Consider the following 24,628-nt stretch of genomic DNA (forward strand, 5'->3'; position numbering starts at 1 on the left):
TTTGAAGAAGTAAAACACTGGATGGAAATTTTAAACCTCACTTGTGAGCAAGTGTGCATGGTTTATTATATCATAGAAAGTGACTTGATACAACAGGAACTTGTTGATACATTTATTTCTCCATGTTAGCACATAGAATATATTTATATACATATTGCTAGCTAAAGCAAAAACAAAATGACAGGAGCATAAAAATGTTAAGCCACGATTAAAGTTTACATATGGACAGCAAACAAAATTTGCTAACTTGGGGACAATCTCATTGATTTCCGAGACAATGGGTGTGACAATACACTTTTTTCATCAGAAAGTAGTCAATAGTTAGTGGAGGGTAAAATTAGCTAGACTGTAATTTTGAAAGGAAATAGAACAAAATATCATTGTCATATTGCATCATTTTGAGGAAGTGCAACTATGTCTTTTAACATGGAAAAAGAACTGTAATACACACACCTTACTCATGCATTTACCAGAGCTACTTTACAAACTGGAATGACATCAAAATATTTCCACATATGTAAAATGTCACAAATGATCATTACACATGGATGGACAAATATAAAATACACACTGTAGAAGTGAACCAAAGAAGTTTCATTTCTGATTCAACAGCCATGTAACACTACTATCCAAATTCAAAATAAAAAGTAACAATGAAGACTAAGATAATCAATCAGTGAATCAAACTGCTAGAGCAGAGATCTTGACAGTTAGCTTAGATGATTGAATATATTGATAGCTTAACTATGGTGGAAAATCCAATTTAAGTCATCTGTTATTTTAGAGGGTACATTTGTATGAGTTGCAAACCTCAGTAATACAGATTCCATTCCAAGTTCTGTCACCATAGGTGAAATTCTAGAAGATGGATAACACATAGATGTATTTACATGTAGTGCAACCATTATGAGTTGGTTTAACAAGTGTGTGTCACTCCAACAGAGCAGACAACATACTTGAGTTGCCATGGTTTCTGCAGGAGAATGTTTTAATACAACGGCCAGTCAAAGCCTATTTAACACTAAACTGATACACACAAGGCAATTGAAGTTCATTACTGTCAAAATATCATGTTGGTTTAAAACAAACAGTTGCCTTAAAATGCAATCAAGTGAGAAATATTTAGATGAAATAGAGGCTACAAAAAGAAAATATTTTTTTAAAAGTTTTTTTGGAAAAGGTTGTACATCATGCAACTCGAAAAGCTGTGTTAAGTCTGAAAAGTGATGCACTTGTTTGAGATAACAACAGCCACGTTCCATATAATGGTAAACTTGGATCGAAAACTGGACAGTCAATGAATGAATGAATGAATGATGGGGAGAACTTTTCCTCTATTCAGTCAACTCTTCATAACAAAGGAAACAGTCACAAGGACTTACAATATCTTACACTTACGGAGTAGCTTCTGGGTAGTATATATATATTTTTTCAAATGCAATTTAATTGCCCGTTTTGAAAATCTAATTCAAGCACCTGATGACACAACTCATTGTGGAAAGAAATCCAAAATAAAATTGCCAGGTCAATCATATTTGCATATATTTTATATTGGTCCATCCGTACTCATTGTCTATTGGACACCAGATACCCCGCAAGCTTTTTTTATTTTCTTCTATTGATGCAAATTTTGAAACTATCAACATGCACATCTCTTTACTCTGAATATGATGATGGTGTTGAAAAAACAGGCACTGATCACCAACTACAGCATAAGCAGTGAATGAGTCTCATAGCTAGTCACTTTGAGTATTCTAAAACCATACTTAGAGTGTACATCACAATAACAATGACACTGACGCCAACCAAAACAAAACAAGGGGAGAGAACAGCACTGGACACATTTCTCTGGTAAAGATTGGTTCAGCAAATCTGGTTTCCTTTTTGGCAAATTACAAGCATTTGGGTTATGACAAAGAAATGAAATGTGCAAACTGTCAAATTACGAAGAAACCTCTCCAAGATCCAGCTCAGTAAAGATTGCTATATATTTGATAAAATCGCAAATTTTCTTTGAATTACAAAAATTACAGTATATTCAAAGTTAACCCAAAATGTGCATAAGAATAAACTGAAGATTGCTGTCAGCTTCTTTGCCGACTTTATAACCCTGTTCCCAATAATGTTTAAGTGACTTGAGGACGATCGATTTTGTGAAAACAATACAAAGGTGCTATTCACCAAAATATTTTCATGAATAACATTACACTAAATGTCCAGGAACTACATTTTCTTCTTTTTTTTCTATTTTCAAGCTGATTTTTTTGTCATGTTTTTCAGCATTTTCTATTGTTTTTCTGTATGAAAGCATAGCTATTTCAATGCTGCAATAGTACTTATAGTTTAAGATCGACGGTGTATATTTCTTGTTAAACATTTACAGTAAGAAAAGTGATTAAAAAATTCAGGTAATAAAATGTATTCAGTTAATGCTCAGTTACTACACACTTAAATAACATTCTCCAACATAAGTCAAACATTAGCACTTCTGTAAAGTAAAGAAACACAAAATCATACCATACTATGCATTTGAGCCATGCTCTTTGAACGATCTGCTGATGATTCAGGAGAAAAGGAAGAAAATAATCAATGCACTGAGTATATTAAATAATAGCAATGACATAAAATGAAAAAGAGAGCATTTTTTTTCTCCCTCAGACGTAGGGCAAAATGTTGGGTCCACAAAGTGTTCAGGAAGGCAGGTCAGGAAGAAAAAGGGAGGGGCCGACGTGTGTGTGACAGGGGGCTGGGTGTGGAGGGCAGGGGTACCTAACGGATGGCTGCGGTTGTTCATCTCTTCCTGCGGCAGGTGCGTTTGTGGTCAGCATGCCAGTGCTCCTGCTGGCACTTGATAGAGCAGTAGGAGGTGTTCCAGCAGCAGTGGTACATGGCCTCTTCCTCGCAGTTATAACACTGGCGGTGGGAGACAGACACACGCATCAGAACACTCACGACAGGAGTACCAGTTCTGATTGTAATGATGCAGTGTAAAACATTTTTGTTGTGTTCTTATAAAAAAATTGTTGCTATGCCTGTATGGATGGAATACAATTCCAGATTATACATATATATGTGTTCCGATGTTTTCTCACCCACTGCTTCTTCTTGGTCTGGGAGATAAGCTGCTTATGCTGGGCCACCATCTTCTTCACCTCCTCCACCAGCTCCTCCTTGCACTTGTCCTTCACCTGCTTACACTTCCTCTCCATCTCCGCCTGGGTGCCTGACACGGCTTTGCTCACTGCCTGACGCTTCTCCTCCTCCATCTCAGAGCGCAGCTGCTCACACACACACACACACACACACACACACACACACACACACACACACACACACACACACACACACACACACACACACACACACTCTCTTCAAGTTGGTTGTGTTTGTACCACGTCTCATGTTTGTTTCTTTTGCAGGCCAGAGCTACTCTATATCATGCCCCTCTACCTGGTTTGGAGATCAAAGCTTCACATTTAAGACGATACATGGATTCACACACACCAACCTTCTCCAGGACTAATCAAGACTGGAACACACACCTTCTTCCAGGACTAATCAAGACTGGAACACACACCTTCTCCAGGACTAATCAAGACTGGAACACACACCTTCTCCAGGACTAATCAAGACTGGAACACACACCTTCTTCCAGGACTAATCAAGACTGGAACACACACCTTCTCCAGGACCAATCAAACTGGAACACGCACCTTCTCCAAGACCAATCAAACTGGAACACGCACCTTCTCCAGGACTAATCAAGACTGGAACACACACCTTCTTCCAGGACTAATCAAGACTGGAACACACACCTTCTCCAGGACTAATCAAGACTGGAACACACACCTTCTCCAGGACTAATCAAGACTGGAACACACACCTTCTCCAGGACTAATCAAGACTGGAACACACACCGTCTCCAGGACTAATCAAGACTGGAACACACACCGTCTCCAGGACTAATCAAGACTGGAACACACACCTTCTTCCAGGACCAATCAAACTGGAACACGCACCTTCTCCAGGACCAATCAAACAGGAACACACACCTTCTCCAGGACTAATCAAGACTGGAACACACACCTCAGGGCTCGACAATAACGATGGCCCGATGGCCCGGGGCCAGTAAAAAGTAACGTCGGGACAGTTAAACTAGCAACTCACTGGCCCGATCAGGCCACTGCAAATTATTGATTGAAAAACAATGATAAATTACAACTTTTGGAGGGGGGGCCAGTAAAAGCTGTCTTGGGGCCAGTAAGTTTCAAACCCACTGGCCCAATGGGGCCAGTGCCAAAAAGTGTTAATGTTGAGCCCTGCACCTTCTCCAGGACCAATCAAACTGGAACACGCACCTTCTCCAGGACCAATCAAACTGGAACACACACCTTCTCCAGGACCAATCAAACTGGAACACACACCTTCTTCCAGGACCAATCAAACTGGAACACACACCTTCTCCAGGACCAATCAAACTGGAACACGCACCTTCTTCCAGGACCAATCAAACTGGAACACGCACCTTCTCCAGGACCAATCAAACTGGAACACGCACCTTCTCCAGGACCAATCAAACTGGAACACGCACCTTCTTCCAGGACCAATCAAACTGGAACACGCACCTTCTCCAGGACCAATCAAACTGGAACACGCACCTTCTCCAGGACCAATCAAACTGGAACACGCACCTTCTCCAGGACTAATCAAGACTGGAACACACACCTTCTTCCAGGACCAATCAAACTGGAACACACACCTTCTCCAGGACCAATCAAACTGGAACACACACCTTCTCCAGGACCAATCAAACTGGAACACACACCTTCTCCAGGACCAATCAAACTGGAACACACACCTTTTCCAGGGCTTCGCGGACCACGCGCTCCGTCTCCCGCTTGTTGTCGGCCTTCATCATCTCCTTGACGTCATTGAAGATCTTGGTGTACTTCTCGTGGCACATGTTCTGGCACGCGGCGCCCTCGCTGCTGGTCTGCGTGCTGCGGTGGAGCGTGCGCGGCGACCCGCCGCTGGCCTTCCGGGTCTGGGTGGAGACGGACAGCTTCTCCGGCTGCTGCGGCGCCGTCGTGGGGATCTCCTGGCTGGAGCTCACGGCCTCCATCTCCGGCTCCGGGTCCTGAGGGGTGTGAAGGGAAGGCGTGAGGGGGGTAGGGGGGGAGGGAGGGTGGGGGAGACGTGTGTTTGGTGAGTTATTGATCTTGTTGACATGGTCTAAACGCACACCGATGCACATTTCTCTTGGTTTCATGTGTACCGATAAGAGACAGATGGGGGTACTTACACTGACTTCTTCTTTGGGCTCAGAGGCTTGACTGCGACGGCTTTTCTTTGCCTTGGGCTCCTGGTTCACTTTGAGCTGTGGAGCACGGCAATGTAAACATCAATGTGGGAAATAACAACTGTTATTCCCCAAACACAGACTGGAAGAGCTCTGTTCTGAGTTCAGAGTTCTGCTCTGGGCAGGGCCAATCCACCAGGTGGCGCCATTACCCCCTACATAACACGACCCATGTTTGGGAGTGTCTATGCTTGGGTACGTGGAAGGGAATATGTTTGTGAGTGAGTGTGTGCGTCTACCTGTCGGACCTGCTCGTTGCTGGTGGAGGAGATGCTGGACTCGGCCTCCTCTGGCTCTCTCCTCTCCTCCTGGTTCCTGTCGTCCATCTTGTTCTTCCAGAAGCGGCCCTCCCTCTGGAAGCGCTGGTAGAGCTCCAGCTCGTCGCAGGCCTTCTTCCAGCCTGTGCTGCGCTTCACCTGCAGCTGCTGCACGCTCACCTTGATGTCCTGGATGTTGTCTGACGGGATCCACGCTCTGGCAGGGGAGGAGAGGGGGGGGGGGTTGTTGACACCGTATGTCCTCACAGTTGGTATTCAGAGAGTCTTACCCCCAGTGGAATTAACACCAACTACAGAACACACCTAGAACAAGAACCTAATAATACTAATGAGAAATCACACTAGGTTCCCATGTGTTTCCTAAAGACTGACGCTTATTGCTATCCCTGACAGCAATGCCTAGTCCTGCCCTCAGAGAAGCTCCCCTGACATGAAGCCAGGGGGGGCAGGTGTGCTGTTCCTCCTTTCCCCACCTCTGGTGCTGGTGTCCAAAGAAGCGCACGTCCACCTGGTTGTCCTCCCGCTGCAGGATCTTGGCCGGCCAGTAGCCGAAGCCCTTCATCTTGGCCCACACCACCTCGTGACTGGGGGTCTGGTGGAGGGGAGAGGGACAGGGGAACACATGTCACCACGCGGCCTCGACCACTCAGCTCCGACGGGGACGGGGGATTCGGGGCGTGAATCAAACGTTTCCGTCCCGAAAAAAAAAACATTTTCATCTTTTAACCAACAATCCTGATACCTCCTAAATCCGCCGTAATACGTTGCGAGGGGAGTGTGTTTAACGTAGTTTTCTTGTCTGCTACTGCTCGGACAACGGGTAGATTGCTGCTTCCTCGTCAAGATGCTTAATGTGACTGATAGCACGAGCTAGGCTTTAACCGGCACACTGCAACAGCAAGCTAACACCAAACACCACTACCTGTAGCGTAGGAGTGTACAGAGAGGAATCGAGAGGATAATGTTGGGTGCGGAAAACACGCACGCATCAATGTTTATGGGCCGCATCGATGACACCAGATTGTTTGCCATTTGGTCGATGCAGATCGATGGATTGTTACACCGCTAATGGGGGGGGGGGGGGGGGGGTGTCGGGCGGCTTGTCTTGGCAGGCCCCGCGCTGCTCTACGCTGGGTGAGGGCCAGGAGCCAGGGGCTGGGCGAGTACTCACACAGGGGTAGCAGAACCAGTTGTCGGGCCGTGCGTTGGACAGGTAGAAACAGGTCTTGCAAAGCAGCAGTTCGTTCAACTGGAGAAGGAGAGAGAAGGTGGGGAAAGAAAGACGGCGGGAGGGAAAAGGAGAAGAAATCCTGTTTTTGTATATGCTTTATACTGATGCACGTTGGTCAAATGTCTTCTGGGTGGTAAATGAATGTATGTTTTTACCTCGTGGCAGGTGTCACTGTAGAGCAACCGTGCTATTTCAGCCTGGTCACTGTGCACTGCAATAACAAGCACAAAAAAACTTTTTCTGTATCACAAAAACAGCATACCACAGTTGATGGTGCTTTATGGCCGTGGCATTTCGGCTTCTAGAACAAGCCAGGGACCTTTCACAACAGCTACTAATCATACAGGAAGTTGAACGGACGTTTTCTCCAAACCAGTGTGGTCACGATTTATGACCCCCTACCTCCAAACAAAATGGCCGTGTTATGCACAATCAGCTGGGCGTCCGCCTTGAACTCGTCAAAGCTCTTGTATTTGCCCTCGGCCAGGTTCTGCAGCACACACAGAGAGAGAGAGAGAGAGAGAGAGAAGAGAGAGAGAGAAGAGAAAGAAGAGAGAGAAGAGAGAGAAGAGAGAGAGAGAGAGAGAGAAGAGAGAGAGAGAAGAGAAAGAAGAGAGAGAAGAGAGAGAGAGAGAGAGAGAGAGAGAGAGAGAGAGAGAGAGAGAGAGAGAGAGAACAAAGAGGTCTATTCAGACACCGAGCAGAGGTTAGAGTACAGTCGATGTGGTCACAGTGATGCAGGGGGGCCAGCAGAGGGCAACGGATGACACATACTGTAGGCAAGGCAAGTTAATCACGTCCTGTGCATGCCATCTACACATGAACCTACACTATCAGAGTCCAGAACTCTCTAAAGCCTCTCTCTAAAGTCTCTCTCTCACACACACACACACACACTCACACACAAACAGAGCAGTTTTCCAGCCTATTTGGCAGGCCTTGGTGGGATGCACCAGTGATCACGGTGCAGAGGAGCCCTCACTGACCCCACGCTAGGAGAGGCAATCTGATCCAGCTGACACACACACACACACACACACACACAATCTAATCCGGTGGACGCACACACATACACGCACACACACACAGTCCAGCCTTGTTCTAATTGTTCTGAAGGGTCTGGTCTGTTATGGCCTGACAGACCTTTCCTCAGTAGGCTGAGGGCCGTATTAGGGTTGGAGGACTAAGACAAGGCCGGACCCAAAACTTCAGAGGGAGTGGTTCAATATTACACATCGGGAATTAAAGGGTTCTAAAGCATATGCTTTTTATGTGGCATTAAGCTAAAGGGTTTAACAACGTGCTAGTAATATGCTAAAAAGCTTAATCCCAAAGTATGGCCAAATGCAGGGAATACCACAATTGAAATAATATAATCAAAACCTTCATTATGCTTAATGAATATAGAAGAATACAGTCAATATAGAAGATGTTTTTCCACTGGTAACTGGGAAACAGGTCTACGGTAAGGGTGTCATTCGTACCTCTTGGATGTTGGACACATCCAGGGCTGTGTGGATGAGCCGTCTGTACATGGGGTGTTTAGTATCTTTGCCTTTCTTGTTCAGGTCCACAGCCTGTCAAAGAGGAAAGTATCAGATTTAATGCTTAGTTTTATAGGGAGGGAGGGAGGGAGGGAGGGAGGGAGGGAGGGAGGGAGGGAGGGAGGGAGGGAGGGAGGGAGGGAGGGAGGGAGGGAGGGAGGGAGGGAGGGAGGGAGCATGGATAGAGGGAGGGGGGGGGGGAAAGGGAGAGAGGCAGCACGGATAGAGGGGGGGGGGGGGGGGGGGGGGGGGGCGGGAGGCAGGATGGAGAGAGGCAGGGAAGGGAGGTTGGGAATAAAGCCCAGACCATTGTGGGCAGTTTTACTAACTGTGATTTAGAATGACATTAAAACGCACACAGGCACTTAGTCAGTACAGCCACTGCACTGCATTCCTAGTCTGAAGAGAACAGTGCAAGCACACGGAGCTGTACCACAGCACCAATACCAGTAGGAGGACAGGAATGTTCACACACTCCACTGTGTGTTAGCAGTTGACCACCAAAGCCTTGATGGGGTGGGCCTGGATGTATCTGACCAGCACTTCCATGTCCCCTAACAGCTGTATGTGTGTGTGTGTGACATTCTGGAGCGCTCCTCACCCTCTCTTTCATGCGCTGGATGATGAAGCGCAGATATTTGCACATCTCTTGTTTGCTCAGGTTCTTCTTTTTACTACCCTGCAGGAAGAAGGAAAGACAGAAAGAAAGAGGAAAAAAACATAAGGAAGACAGCGAGACAGACAAAACCAATTTGGCGTGATCAGACCCTCTGACCTCGTCGGAACTATTTGACGATCAAACAGTCTAGAGGGAGAGGAACAAAAAGAGTGAGAGAGAAGTGTGGGAACGAGAGAGCGTGAAAATGGAGGAAAGGGAGAGGCCCGGCGTGTAAGACGAAGACGGCCTACAGCCTCTCCTGTGGGAGGAGGCCGAAACAGGGAGGTGACGGGCGAGCGAGTGACAGTGAGCTCGCTGACAGGACGTGTCCGTGAAGACAGCGTGAGAGCGGTCGGCAGAGACACACGGACCGCAGGGGTGACACACGCGTCACAAGCACAGCCAAAGAGAGAGAGAGAGACAAAGCACAAATGTAATGACAGGGAGTCTATGGACACGCTCCATGGTGTGTACTGTGCACAGCAAACATGGTTCACACGAGTGGAGGGCTCACCAACACACGAGGAAAAATTAAATAAAAAAATTAAATCTAAACCATGTTAGGGAAAATTACACAAATATCACACACAGAGACCCTTTAGACACAAATACTATTTCCATATCCAGACACTTCCAGTCAGTGGAACGCACACAGCTCACCCTGCAGACCACGCACTGCCAGTGGGAGCCGCCGTCGCGAGGCTTGTACTCCTCTGACAGACATTTGAGGTGGTAGACCCGGAAGCAGTTGTCGCACATCAGCACGTCCCCGGGAAGGTGGCACTCGAAGCAGTACCAGTCGTGGCTCTCCGCCTCCCAGTCCTGGAAGACAAGTAGCAGAGTGATCGGTGTCCCCCCCTCTGACCAGCCTGCTGGCCCCTAGTCTCCTCTGAGGCCCCGGGGACCCGCCCCACCCGCCCGCCAACACACACACGGGCTGCTTTAACTGGACAACTTCTGGACTTCAATTCCACTTTTGTGTCAGCATTTCAACATCGTTTTTTTGTTACTATCTAAATGAACGACACAAAGGACATCCCACTGTGGAAAGTGACCAAACACATACTTGGGTAGTCAGTAATAACGATAAGTCAAATAAGGTAGCTACACCCATGGAATTGTATGGCAATGACTGACTCCTTTTCAAGACACATGGATAAATACCAATAATATGTCATGTGATGCGTATGATGGTGTGGATTTTGGTCATGAAACAAGATTGAATAGAGTTGCGTGAACTCTGACTGACCTCCTCCGGTTGCTCCCTCACCATCTGCAACCAAACATCCCCCCAGGCATTAATACACTGGCACACACTTCCACATAACACACTTCTGATTGAGCACCACACCCCCCAGTACGCCACAGCCACCCTCTCCAATACCACGTTGCGTTTCCGTGTGTGTGGGGTGGTCATATGTAGCACACCCCCTATGCACTTGACTGATGAAATGATTGCACTGAGTTAGGATTTGCACAGTAACAGACCACTGCTTATTGATGATTAATACACTGGTTATTCATTCCTAATCCATGTTTTATTCACTACTGTTCTGTCAGTGTCCCACTCCTCCCACTCCCAGTCTGGAGAGGTGCAAAAGGGGAACAGGGACTTCTGGGATACACTGCACCATATAACACCAGGCAAGTGTTTTTCACTTTGTTGTGTACCAAGTTCTTGCATAATGTGAATGGCTTAAGTACATCAATCTCAATCTGGGAATAAACTAATTTACTATGAGAAGCAAAGGGAGCAATGTGGGTGTTCCGTTCCACAGCCGTTCTATAAAAACCTTTGCTCCAAGTTCCTCCGCGTTTCCACTTACTTCCCATGTCCAACACAAGACCAAACACAACTCTTTTATTTGGGCGACTCTCCAAATCAAACATGCTTGGGATTAAACCAACAATAACTCGAGTGCATTATCCATGCTAGCTCACATGAGAGCGTCCAAACAGCGCCACAAATAGTACTGAAGACAAAAGGAGGGATGATGGCAGTGCCAGTCGCTTGCTGCCAGTGTGAGAGTGCTTCCAGGGCCTGCCAGGAGCACTCAGCACACTCTGCCCCTTCTGTGCCCCAAGTGTTCTGTCAGCGCTGTCTGAGAGTGTTAAAAGGGGCTTCCCTGTCTCCTTGTCGGCTGAATGAATGGGGCCGGACTTCAAAAGGTGAGCCCTGAGCAAGGTTGCCCTCTGTTTCGTGTTGTAGGGAAAGCAGTGTTCCGGAGTGCATAGCAGTCCTTCAACCGTCGCTAAAGACCTCTCTGGGAAACGGACGTGATTTTGGAGGAAGTTCGGTTGAACACTTAAGCTACTCCTTACGAAGAAAAGATTGTGTGGATTGAAAAGCTAAAGGCTAACCAAAAAGGTAGTCTTTACGAGTCTTAAACTCAAGTCTTTAAGTCTTTACTTGAAAAGAAAAAACCCTATAAGGGAGTCTAACAGGGAACATCTTTGGTGTTTGTAGAGGGAAACTGAACACTGACAGAGCGAGAGAGAGCGAGAGTGAGCAGAGGGCAGACTTATTCTGGCTACCACTGCTTTCCGTCCAGAAAGGGTGTCAAGCTGGGACAGGCTAGCTGGAATCAGGTCTTGGAAAGCACTACTACCAAGCTGGTAGTAGTTCATAATGACCTAAAGCAGTCGTCTCAGTCTTTTAAAAGAAGCCTGTAAACCTCACCAGATGAATAAAGGTTGAATAAAGCATAAGGATGAGGAAAACCAAAATCATTATGAGAAGGGCCAAGTACTGTTGCAGACCCCCCCCCCCCCCCCAGGCCACGCACACAATATGTAGCCCCAATACAAGGTAGAACCTAATCACACACGTTATTGATGTCCCACCACCGCACTTAACTCTCTTAGGATCAATTAGCCCCATACGTATGATTGTCTGTTTACCAGACACACCGCATTGATCAAATGCACAATTTTGTGTATGACATGACAAACATATTTTTTATAGTATTAGTGATGGAACCTGGATTAAATCCAATCATATCATCCTAATTTGAAGATCATTATCATCTTTCAAAGAAAAAGACAATCAATATTAGGAAAAATACATTTGTTGCATTATTCAAGGACACAGAATGACAGTTGAACTGAATCCAGGTTCTTTGAAGAAGTGATAACGTACTGAAATTGATTTTAACATGCTTCCTATGAACTCCTGACACACTTGGGGAGATGCTGACATGAGATTGGTCAGCTACATTACCAAGAACAGGCAATACTGTAGGCAACTACAGATATGTCACAAACCGCATCCCCCTGTTCATTAAAAAATGCATGCTGGACAGGAGTAACAGAGCAGAACACAAAACCCCTGAGGAGAACTACAACTACCATCAGCAGAACTACAACTAATACTCACACTCATAGATGCTTGCTACAAACCTGTACCTATGTTAACATTGCTTGTCATTTTTTTTTTTCTCAAAAAGATGAGTCAGTGTAAAGGTATGGCCTTCATATGACCACTCAAATCAGGTTCATTCATTTGAAGAAGCTTAAGGCCTATGAGCATGGTCCAGGACCACAAAATACAGCTCAAACTCTATTCAGTGAAAAATCTGTCTTAGATTATTTTCTTGAAATACTAATCATGTTACTAATCAACTAAACATTTTTTTGTTAAAAGCAACAGAACATTTGTAGATGAGTAGCAAGCAAATATTTCAAGGAAATCACTTTTGATCCATTCCACAAGAAATGTGGTCACATCTGGACACAGCGATTCATTGGAATTTCATGAAGCTTTTTACATGAAACATCAGACCCAGTCAAACCCTTGTTTAGTGATTTGAAGGGTCATTTTACCACTACAACTAAAATGATTTGTAAGTATGTTTGCATTTTATGTCTTTTTCCAAGACCAGTTTAATAGTAATCCTCTTTGTAATTTAGTGAGCAAGTATAGCCGTCACCTGACGTAAGCAATCAAAAATGTTGTTTACACGAGGTGGGCACACATATAATACATATTTATTTCTACAAAGATGCTCTGTAAAAAGATTTGATCAAATACCATATTACACTGCATCTGGCTGAACCGATTTCTCACAGAATGATGTTAGTAAAACAAAAATACAATAGAAAAGGAGAGAGCGAAAGAGAGGGGAAAAATAAAAAAATAAACAAAACAAACCCAAACTGAAAACAGCAATGCAACCTTACCTTGCTTCCTTCGGCCTTCTGCTCCTGTGATTGCAAGTGATCCAGAAAGCAGTGTTTAAATGTAGAACTGCTACACTGAGGTGAGCCCTTTCTTAGTAGTGCTACTTTAACATGGACCTGGCACCACGGCATTTTAGTATTGTAAGCTAAGGGACCATTATTGTTGTGGTTTTGCTTGTGAGCATGAGTCGGTGCAGGGGCCAAAAATGATTTTAAAAAGTTAATGTTTACGAGAAGTGATGTGCATGTAGGCTGGTGCAGTGCTGAAGCAACAACCAGCCGTTTCCTGATTCCATTCTCCAAGTCATAAAGACCATCAGTGAGTTGAAGTCTGAACCAGTCCACAACACCAGTACTTGCTAACACTATGTTTAAAATGCTTTAAAAGGGATCTTCCAAAAAACAACAAACTACACTAACCCTTGGCTACTTTTCAGACAAAGAAAATAAACACATTACAATTCAAAGATACAGAAACGTTTTCAAGATCCATAAAATGTACTTTTTAAATGTAATTGCTGCCAATTTTAAGTAAAATTGTATTTTTAGAGTTTCTGATAGAAAGTAGGCTAGTCTTTTAAAGGGGAAAACAGAGTATCCTCTAATCTGATCTTTAGAGCATTCGTTCCTGAATAAATCTTGGGAGTTTAAGCGGATTACTGTGTATACATAAAAGACATGGGCATACGCAAATGCCCTGTACAGAATAGGCTATTTCTTGATGCAAAACAACCTGAGACAGATGAGCCAACAGATGACATGTTTATGCATTCCTCTTCTCTGTCAGACCACATCTAACACTTTACTATCATCACAGTTATTCAATTACAATCCTCATGGGCTTTTCCGTTTGAGATTTGCAATAAGTTTGCCCACTTCTGTGTGATTTAGGCTGCATGCCTTTTTAAGTGAGTTTGAGTTACAAGATAAGATTGTTGTGTTCAACAATTCATTACTTCCGTTTTTTAGTGCTGAGTTGAATATAAACTTTGAGTCCCTATTTGAGTTGTTCCTCCCTCCAGCTTGTCATTTCTGGCTCAAGTTCACACAAGCTACTGGTTAAAAAATAATAATAATAACATAATAATAATAAATACTTGCAACCATTCCATCTATTTAGAGGAAAGAGGTGGTGGTGACCTTACCATCTCATCCCCAGGTAGCCAGTAGCCTTCCTGCTCAATGCCCGCTTTCGAGCCTTTACAGCCCACCGTCAGGGTCTCCACCACCAGGCCGTCCTTCACCGCCAGGCTCAGCTGTTTGGCCGTCTCCTTGGGGTGCATGCTGAACACACGGCTCAGATACCTGGGGACAAAACGGATCAGGTTGAAACTGGGCTGAAGAGGCACCGATGCAAGGACACCTGCATGCTAATACGTTTTCTATAATAGTCTTGCAGAAAAATTGCTTGGAGTTGACCATTTTCAAGCTTTCTTTTATTTTTCTATAAACCTTTAATATTCTGCAGGGTCTTTGACACCCAATAATAATGAATTAGTCGATGCCAGATTCCACCAATTCCCAACACACTTTGTTCCCATCTTTAAACTTAATTCCTACAAGTCATGAAATCGCTCATTGAAATGGAAAGTATGTTTCATGATATTAAGTCTGTTCGGTGAGGCCTTCAATTGCATTTCGTTGGTTTATCACTATGACAACAGCCGTTCACCATTGTTCATGTGGTGAGTGGCCAACACCCAAGGTCCTGTCTGGAATGGACTAAGTGTTTCATTTTTGACTGATTTCCATTAGCTGACTAAAAAGTGTGATTGATCTGTCATGGTTTGAGTTTGGTATGAATGAAATTAGACTGAACCCAAATGTCGCCTCGGTACAATACTTAGTACTTGTGCAAATGTAACATTGGCCTAACAAGGGCCATGCTAATACTGATGTCTATTCTGCTATATTCTGTATCAAGGTCTGATTGGCTGGGGGCTGCATGGGGCCAGGTGAATTCATGGTCTGAATGACAATGAAGGAAAGTAATTTATTACAAATCAAGATTATTTTCAATCTACAAACTGATCCAAGCACTGCACCGCAAGATAGATCCTTAACCCTTAGACCAGACACTGAAGCCATCCCCAAATAATCTGTAGGCCAAAGTCTAGGCCCACTACGCAGCTGTTGAGGTCGGAGAGGATAGGACAGGTGTGAGCAAAATAGCAGGAACTCCTAACCCCGGCCTATCAGAGGGTTTACATACAACATACATCTTGCTTAAGCCATGTCAACCCCCCTCAGATCTCCAAAAGCTCACAAGGGATTTGGGTTTGTGGAGTCATTTTGCTTAACAAAACCAAAAGTCTGTTTGTGATAACGTACTTTGAGATTCTGTCCATGTTGGCAATTTGTTTCTGGTTACGGATAACCTCGATGGCGGCCCACACATACTGGACTACCTTGGGGTCCGCCTGCCTCTTCTTCACCACACGTGACATGACGTCTTTATTCATGATCAACCTGTGGGGAGAGAGATGGGGAGACAACGGTTGCACTCCAGTTGTATAAAAACACTAGTACAGGCTGGAAGAAATGTCAATACGAACTAATGCTGGATTAGGCCTTCAGCTTTTGTGACACATCATTAAGAACATATATGAGCTAAACAAACAGATGATTTCAATAGTTAACTCTCAAGACGCAATCCAAGGGGAAAACCAAGAGCACAGCACACCATGGCGACATCTTGACTGGTAGACACAGGCCCATTTCAAATTCACTTTTAAGCATTTATCTTTTTAAGCCTCCATGGAACTTATGACTGTCAGACTGTCACTAATGATAAATGAAATATATAAAGCCAATAATATTACTCATCTTGGGACTGCCCTCACAGCCAGCTAACAAGCCTTCTTTTTGTATATCTACACTACCGTTCAAAAGTTTGGGGTCACTTAAAAATGTCCTTATTTTTCAAAGAAAAGCACTGTTTTTTTCAATGAAGATAACGTTAAATTAATCAGAAATACACTGTACAGAAGAAGAAGCTCTAGAAGACTAGAAGCTCTAGAAGAAGACTAATGGATGATTAGAAGGATTAGAATTAGAATGCCAAAGGTCTGCAATGTTGTAATTGCTGCAAATGGAGCATTATTTGACGAAAGCAAAGTTTGAAGAACAAAATTTATATTTCAAATAAAAAGAATTATTTTCTAATAATAATAATTAACCTTGTAAATGTCTTGACTATATTTTCTATTAATTTTGAAAGTTATTTGATAACTTTTATTTTTCATGGAAAACACGAAATTGTCTGTGTGACCCCAAACTTTTGAACGGTAGTGTATATTAACACATACTTAACACTGCAACAAAAAACGGTGCCTGTTTTTGGATGAGCTAAGGAAATGCTGTTAAATGCTAGAGTAAGACTTTTACTAGCCGCAAAATAATGTTCTGCCAATTTGTTGGACATATTTCTGTCCATGACAATGGCCAGTTTATGAAAGCTTATGAGGGACATCTCTCTTGTTGCCATGCTTGACTGAGTTCCCTGCACACAAATACAATAAAAGTGCTGAGAAGAGTAGAGGTGACAGTGAGCAATGTGATACCCCATGCTATGCCATCCAGAGAGGGTGTTAATGAGAGCCACCTGTGCGCCAAGTCATTCTGTACATTCAATGGTAATGGAAGAGCAACTGTACAGACTGGCACACAGCTGCTAACCTGAACCCGCTGTCTCAGGTGGGCTCTCACTACATGATGCTATGACAGGCCCCTGATCCAGACACTCCAATCAATTAGGGAAGCTGTTTTGAATGGAAGGACGCATGCTAGCTCGCTAGTTCAGAGGAAGACAAGACCGTATTGTAGCTGGCTAGCTAGTTATCTTGCATATTTTCAACACATGAGAAACTACTAGTTTGCTAGCTAGGTAGCTAATTTAACAGAGAGGAGACACAGTGTGAAACGAGACTAGCCTATATTTAGCTACCTAGGCTTTCTATTCTGACCGCTCTACACATGCTCTCTCCATAGACTCAAGCTAGTCTAACAAGGCTGGTTTATCTAACTAAGTGGATTTTGTTTTCTCAGTATTTGTCACACTCACGTTGTCCAGAAAGCTATAACCCACAGAGACCCAACCCTTCCTTGCAAAAAGCAACAAGAACAAGGCAGCAAGGCCACACGAGCAATGTTCGCAACTGTACTGTAGATGGTGTGCTGGCTTCATAGCTAAATAGCTTTACAGTAGGCTACCTATCAACTTTTGTCTTGCTAACTGGGAAGCAAGTCCATATGCTATTCCAATTCTTTAGTACAGTATAACTGAAAACATGTAGCTAGCTCTAGCAATGACAAAGAATACAGCTATTTTAGAAGTGAAACGGTTTGTTGGGTGACAAGCTAGCTACCTAGCTAGGCTGGCTAGTAGGGCACCAACGTTAGCTTAGCTACTGTAACTGGCAGTAAAGCGAGTTAGCCAGTACCTTCTCTGTCTGTGAAACTAATTAGATTGTAAATCAAACGCAAAAATGATTATCAAACTCAATAGTCAAATACAAGGGAATTGCGTTGATAGCAAGTAACACATACTGATATGCACACAAATTAGATTTTTCTTGTCGTTTGTTTTGGAGGGCGCCATGTTAATAAACCACCACCACCATCATGGGAGAGAGGAAATACACAGGTCCAGCCATGAGCTAAAAAGCTAACGTTAGCTAGCCGTATAATTGTCATTAAAGTAATGGATTATCCCTTTTATAAAACTCAGACTTACCTGCACTACAGTGTTACTAATCTATGACTCTGTAGAAATCCGTGAAGGATTCAATGTGAGGCTCCTTACATTTGTATTTCCGGGATAGTTTTTGACTGTCTGAATTATGGTTTATGGCCAGCTGGCTACACTAGTCTAGCTCTGGATTGGGAAGTAAACACAAGCGCCAACATAGCGGGACAAAAATCTTTGATACAACAAGGGAACTCTAGTGGTGGAATTATGAGTTGCTGCATTACTTCTTTTGTCAGGATTTTTGTGGCAATTGACAGTGTACAATTCATAATTTCTTTGTAAATGACTTATTAGGAGGACAATACATTTTGGAAATGTCTACTTAGCTGCCCTGTGATTCGTTAGAAAAATAGATAAGCGTATTGACAATGTGGCCCTGCTGGAAATTGTGTCCAACATTTTCCACAAAATACGTACTTTAATTTAAAAACTACAATTTAATTAACAGACTATTAATAACGTCTGTGAAATTTAGGGGAGTTAACAGTAACAAAAAATAAGGGATTTTAGACTTCTGACAGAAGTATAATTTTATGGAAGTGTCGAGGTCACTAGAGGTGGTACTCTATTACGTCGCAGAATCGGTGACATACAATCAACCACTAGATGGTGGTGAAGTGATACTAATTAGACGTTTCCAACTCCCGTCTGCTTTAAGATGTCATTTTTTTTACTATTAAGATAAGGTAAAATAAAAAGGTATTAAGTTCTTCTGGAAAAATAACAATAAAAGTTTTCAATTGCAAGTGTTAACTTGTTCACAGTGTTCCTGTGTTCACAGGGATGTTTAGTGTTGTAAATAAAATATATAAGCCTATTGTTTCTAGCCTCAAAAATACATGCTACAGTTTGTTGCTGTTCTTAAGATTGTAACCGAAGTAAAATATCTTGAGAAGCCTGTAGAGGGCCCTCTGCCATGAGTCTTCTGTAGGTGTTTCTATCACACAGATGTTTTGCTGTATAATAAGCCAACCTCGAAACAACATTTTGAGAGTTATTACTTCAAATACAGGTTGGAAAGGTGAACAGAGCTTCTCAGGTAGTACAGTTTTTCTCTCTGTTCACTTCCTAGCACAGGCTCTGAACCTTTTATGTAAAATGACTGTGAGCATCATCTCTCTGAGACAGATATCTGCAAAAACTGTTCCTTTATTGTGAGAAATAGTGTATTGTAAATTGTGTGTGGACTGTAAGCTTTTGTCTGACACATTTTACAGGGACATGTTGCAATAAATAGAATAGTAATCAAGCATTTAGATTGTATTGGAGCTTGGAGTATAGAACCTATCCATTATTAAATAACTCTATTCAGTGCAGAACGATAAAATAATCTCATCATTATTATAATACTGTTGATTTATAAGTAAACAATAACGCTTTCATTTGTAACCTTTGTTTTTCACTTTCGGATATACAAACTGTTATTTTCATCCAACACTTCAATACACAACAGAGAATATTGCAGCACAATGCAAACTGTTCCAACATTAATTGGATATTCTGTCTAAATGCAATGGTTCAACCTCTCAGACCCTTGGAAATGGCATCCTAACAGTAACACCGATGTCAAATAAAATACAAACTAGATATGCCTGCTACATACTTATTTTCCATTATTGAAATGTTAATAATATCATCAGATGTGGTTGTCATGCAGAATTGGAAAGAATAATGAAAACAGGAATATCAAAAGACCTACAGTACACCTTCCATCACCTCTGCATTTCTTTTCATTTTAAGGCCTCTCTTTAATCATGTATAGTCATTTTAGCATGATCCATTACCATGTACTGCATGCCTTTTATTTGCTATTGTAAAACCATTTACCGTTCAAACAGCAATATCCTTGTTTTTTTTTTTTCCTAAATCCAACATTATGCATTCCTCGCCCTACCAGTATGTATGCTAATGTGAAAAGAAAACATGCAAGACAGCATTGCATGCAGGATGCTGATTCAGGAAGGGAAGGTGTCAGGAATCTATAGTAGCAGTTGAAGTGATAGCCAGCAACACACTCATGCAAACCACTGCATGGTAGATACTTGAAATGAGCAACTAGCAAGGTTAAAAGATGGTTTTGGTTGTGCTGGCTTGTTATAGACTTGTATTCGACAGCTAGTCAGGGTTTTAGCTGAAAGAGGGTTGTCCCTACAGCCATCATCAGTGTGTCACCCCTGCAGCGAAGCCTAACAACTGAAAAGGCTCATCACACCACAGAATCCCCGGGCATTCTGCAGCAGTGGTTGATTTGAAATCCAGACATGCATTAGGTTAATTTACATGTCCTAAAAGTCCATCTCTCAAGGAAACTGCAGCTAGTTTGCAAGATCAAGTTAAAATCCACCGTTTCAATTTATTCAAGTGTATTTACTTCTTTCTCTGTACATTAAAGGATTAATACAAAAACGGTTCTTAATCACAAATGTGCAGAATAAGATCCTCAGAATATTACCATCTAATGGTTCCTGTATTAATGAGTCTAGTTTCATGAACACAGTTCATCACTCCACTGACAGATTTGTTTGTCTAGAACCAATTATGTACGGTAATCCCTATTTTGCAACTCAAAAAAAATATTATCTTTTTGGGAAAGCTGTAGAAATTGTACATGTACATGAACATGGAGGTGCCTGTTCTCATACCTGGATCTGTATGGGGTGCCATTGATTTACCAATCCATAAAACTTTGTAGTGATTGAACATTCTCAAAGGTGTAATACAGTACCTCTGAGATACTGCATGTCAATTTTAACATAGGAACTTTGAACTTGTGTTTAACTCAGGTCTGACTTTTATTGTATATTTTCATCTCAGCACATGTTCATTAATAATTCTATTTATTTAGTTTAGTGTACAAATGTACTTGCCCAGACCCATGCATCAATGCAAAAACCTATTGTACCGAGCTTATCTGTTTAATGCTCTCAACAGTCCCCTGGATCTTCTCCATCGGTTGGTGATGCCATCCCAATGCCATATGTGATGAGAAGAAATACCCGAAATGTCATGGTCAAAGCTGCAGGCCCCTGTATCACAGAGTTTTTAAAGTACAATGGGAAAATGGTTTTTCACAACTATTTTCCACTGTAGTAGTGTAGCGTATGTTCATTGTCAAAAAAAAAAAGACAAAAATCTACAGTACGTTATTAAATGAAAAGGAGAAGACCTATGTCGTTGCAGCAATATCCATTGGCTCTTTACATGTCTCTCTGAGTGGACTCTAGTAGTCACTTTATGTAGACATGGGGACAGCACAGGTAGGGTTGGGAACAGGTACAGAACCCAGGTTTCATGTGCATGTAGTGCTGAAGGCATGCATTCGACTACAAAACATACTGTCAGGAACACAGTCATGAAATCATTCAAATATAAAAATGGGGGATGTACACATCGAATCTCCTAAATGAAATCTGTCATCCCTGAGAGATTTCTTTGCCATGACTGACATCCACAGTTAGATTGTCAGGAAAAGCCTCATGAACTATGAGCAATGACCGTTATCTTTATTCAATATTCACTGACATTTCATGCCACTGTCTCAAATTGGTTTCCCTTTTGATAGTTCATTCGAGATTCACCATAGTTAACTCAATAATTCAATATTCAAAGAAGTGTCTTGGAAGCAGACGAATGTAAGAACAGATTTCTTAATCAGAGACAGTTCCTGACAAACTCATTTGTTCACCCTATATATTGATAAATAAAACCCAACCAATAGGAAGAGCAATGAAAAAGGTTTCTCAGACCTGGTTCAAAAATACTTTTATTATAAATAAATATGAAGATGGTGCAATGAATACATGTTTGGACCAAAATCTATCAAAGAGCAAAATGTGTGGTTCACATTTCTGCATCCTAGGCTTTCACCAGTTCTTTATTTTGAATTCAAGAATATATCATGGCTCTTACAAGAAAGGTCAGACATGTATGTGACCTCTTTATAAAAATAGACAGGAACAGATATAATTGAAACTGTCATCACAGTGAACTTTGAACCTCATTTTTTTCAAAAAGCCTCTGACCTGGCCAGGTCATTCAATCAATTTATCCGATGCTATTATTAAAGTAAATTGCATGTGTGCCGTGTTCAGAAAATACATTTTTAAATAGCTAAACCCAATCCATATTTCCAAGAAAATATTCCATTATTGTGTCATATCAATGCACAAAGAGAAAATTGAGAATATTTTAGTTAAAGCCTTTAAGCCATAGTCCACAGTTAAACAACACCCTGTTGTCTCTGGCTTCAGTGTTCTGACATAAGTTTGCTCTAGTATTAAACTAACTTCAAACTGTAAAGTTGACTATAATACAATACAGTATTTCATCTTCTGTAATGATGAATGATTTAGTGTTATAAGAAATGACACAGAACCATTTCTTTCACTTGTTCAATCACCGTTGCAACAGGAGATTGGTTTAAACTTTCCAACCTCATTCCACAGCTTACCCAAGCAAAGTGTCAGCCTTTTCCAACTTATACACGTAATTTTTAAGTCTGTTTGACTCCCCAGATCAATTAAACATGTTCATGGCCACTGAACAGGAAAGGGGAGCAGACAGAAACCATGTATACCAAAAGTCAGTCCCAAAGTCAGTAGGTGTGGTACAACACATTAAATATTTGTAATGCAATACTGTAATGATGGGTTCAGGTAGGATAGGCTACACACATTCAAATTAGAATGAATGGGATTGGATTAGATGGACAGAGGTTGAACAAAAGATTGTTTACAAAGGCCATATTTGTATTGACTTCCAACCTTCAATAAGTCCAAAGGAAACATTTACTATACCACTGGAGGTCCGGCCCTCTAATTCACCCCAGATACATCTGTTCCCTATTCATGAGAAGCAAACCTGAGGGACAGAATCCTTTCAAAGTTCTTACCTAAGGAACAAAGGACTTCAATAGCAACTGGAAATGATGTGAACAAAATATGCTTGCTTCGCATTAATTTATCAGAAACTACAGTTAGGGCAGCTCAGCTCCTTTGGATAACCTCACATTTTCCTTTCATTTTGACTAGAGAAAAGGAATGTGGAATTGAGTCATTAAACATAGTGGTGCTGTACGGAAAAAGTCTCTCTCAGCAGACGGAAGCTTGTTAGAGCTGATGATACACAAGCTGTAACTGGGACGAGGTAACTGTGGAACAATGTCGGCAAGCCTGACGTGAGGTTGGCCTGAGTCTATATTTCTGAACTTTACTCAGGAACACATAGCTCTGTGTTGGGTTTCTTGAAGTATCATCACACAAATCTAGATTTGTTTTTCTCTGTGTGCATTCCACCTGACATTTCTTTTCATGCCATGTTTGCTCAGGTTGATGTTCTCTTTTCAGAAATATTAATAGATAAATAAAATAAATAAAATGGAAAAAAGGAAAAATACTGAACAGTATAATATCACAGCACTTCACAGACACACTTGAAATCAATACAATAAATAAAAAATGTTTGCTACTGATTATTTTACGAAGACTCACTTATTTTAATTTCCTAGATTGATGGTTGCAATGTAGTCCTTCGGGATAGTTCCTGGCCCAAACATAGATTTTCTAACCCAATAACCACAACACAACCACAGACCCAGAAAAACAGCTGAAGTCTCTGAGGAAAAAGGTGAAAAAGATGACAGCGTCCAGCTGTTTTGAGACACTCTGGCTGTGTGTTTATAAGCAAGAGTATTAGATTATGGATCAAAACACACGGATAGGGGTTAAATCGTTTTCCTCTCAACGCCTGCTGCCGTGAGACAGTTTTAATGACTTTTACCGAAATAGTTACATGAGATCTCAGCAGTCACAGAATGTAGTTTTAAAGCTTTGCAATACTGAATTTTGATTCCTATTAAAAACGTATACATTTGGTTTTCAGAACATATTAAAGAGAGCAAGTTCCACCAAAATAATGCATGTGGTGGATACATTGTATAGTCAATCAAGGAACTGAGAGTTCCTGGTGGGTACCTTGTATATTTGCTGAGCCCAAAACAGCACCAGGCTGAAATGGCAGCAGCTGAAATGATAGTCAGTGTTTATATCAGCATGATGGAGTACTTCTCCACATGCTCTGTTGTGTGTGGGTGGTCAAGTAGGAAATCATTAATTTATGGTTTGTGGAAAGTTGCTCCATAACATGGATCATTCCATTCTTTGTGAACACGGTTTCCTGATTCCTGTATAACAAACCTATGATTCAGTTTCTGGTATACATAAATGAGGTGAAGTAGATCAACTTGAAATGTTCAAGTGTGTCCAGAATCAACAAGTGTGTCTAACAGACAGTAACATTACAGTCTTGAGCATTGACAGTGATTAAAAAGATATAGGCTTTCATGGAAGAGGTCTTGAAATAACATGAATAATAGCAACGTGTGTTTATGCTGCCCAGTTAGGATTAGTAAGGTTATTAAATCCAAACCACAGCATTCTAAATAACATGTATATTTAAAGCTTTGAACTTCACATAATGTGCTGTTGAGCAGAAAGTTACAGTGGCTGCAGGTCCTAACAGTCACAATCGTTACAATGAATGATAATTTAGATCTTATTGGATACAGTGCATTTAATTTGTGCAGCAGGAATGTCATTGTCCTTAATTAATAAAATGTAATTGTATTAGGG

General features: G+C 42.0%; 1 protein-coding gene across 8 annotated transcripts; it reads right to left on the minus strand.

Annotated features, from left to right (window-relative positions):
* Positions 1–98: 98 nt before the first annotated feature.
* zmynd11 (zinc finger, MYND-type containing 11) lies at positions 99–18,124 on the minus strand. 8 transcript variants are annotated; one of them, XM_067252909.1, is made up of 17 exons: positions 17,985–18,124; positions 15,581–15,718; positions 14,395–14,554; positions 13,250–13,273; positions 10,320–10,343; positions 9,731–9,892; positions 9,014–9,091; positions 8,353–8,445; positions 7,271–7,358; positions 7,024–7,079; positions 6,809–6,886; positions 6,111–6,229; positions 5,608–5,833; positions 5,303–5,377; positions 4,859–5,137; positions 3,093–3,278; positions 99–2,913 (listed from the first exon to the last, which is right to left on the minus strand). In XM_067252909.1, the coding sequence occupies exons 2-17, from the start codon at positions 15,709–15,711 to the stop codon at positions 2,791–2,793; spliced, it is 1,902 nt and encodes a 633-aa protein (XP_067109010.1). In that variant the 5' UTR covers positions 15,712–15,718; positions 17,985–18,124; the 3' UTR covers positions 99–2,790. The 8 variants fall into 8 exon arrangements, with proteins under 8 accessions (XP_067109010.1, XP_067109008.1, XP_067109009.1 ...); XM_067252907.1 differs by having other exon boundaries at positions 5,599–5,833; XM_067252908.1 differs by having other exon boundaries at positions 9,722–9,892.
* Positions 18,125–24,628: the final 6,504 nt, after the last annotated feature.

This window comes from Osmerus mordax, chromosome 16 (assembly GCF_038355195.1).
Source record: "Osmerus mordax isolate fOsmMor3 chromosome 16, fOsmMor3.pri, whole genome shotgun sequence".
NCBI classification, from domain to species: domain Eukaryota; kingdom Metazoa; phylum Chordata; class Actinopteri; order Osmeriformes; family Osmeridae; genus Osmerus; species Osmerus mordax.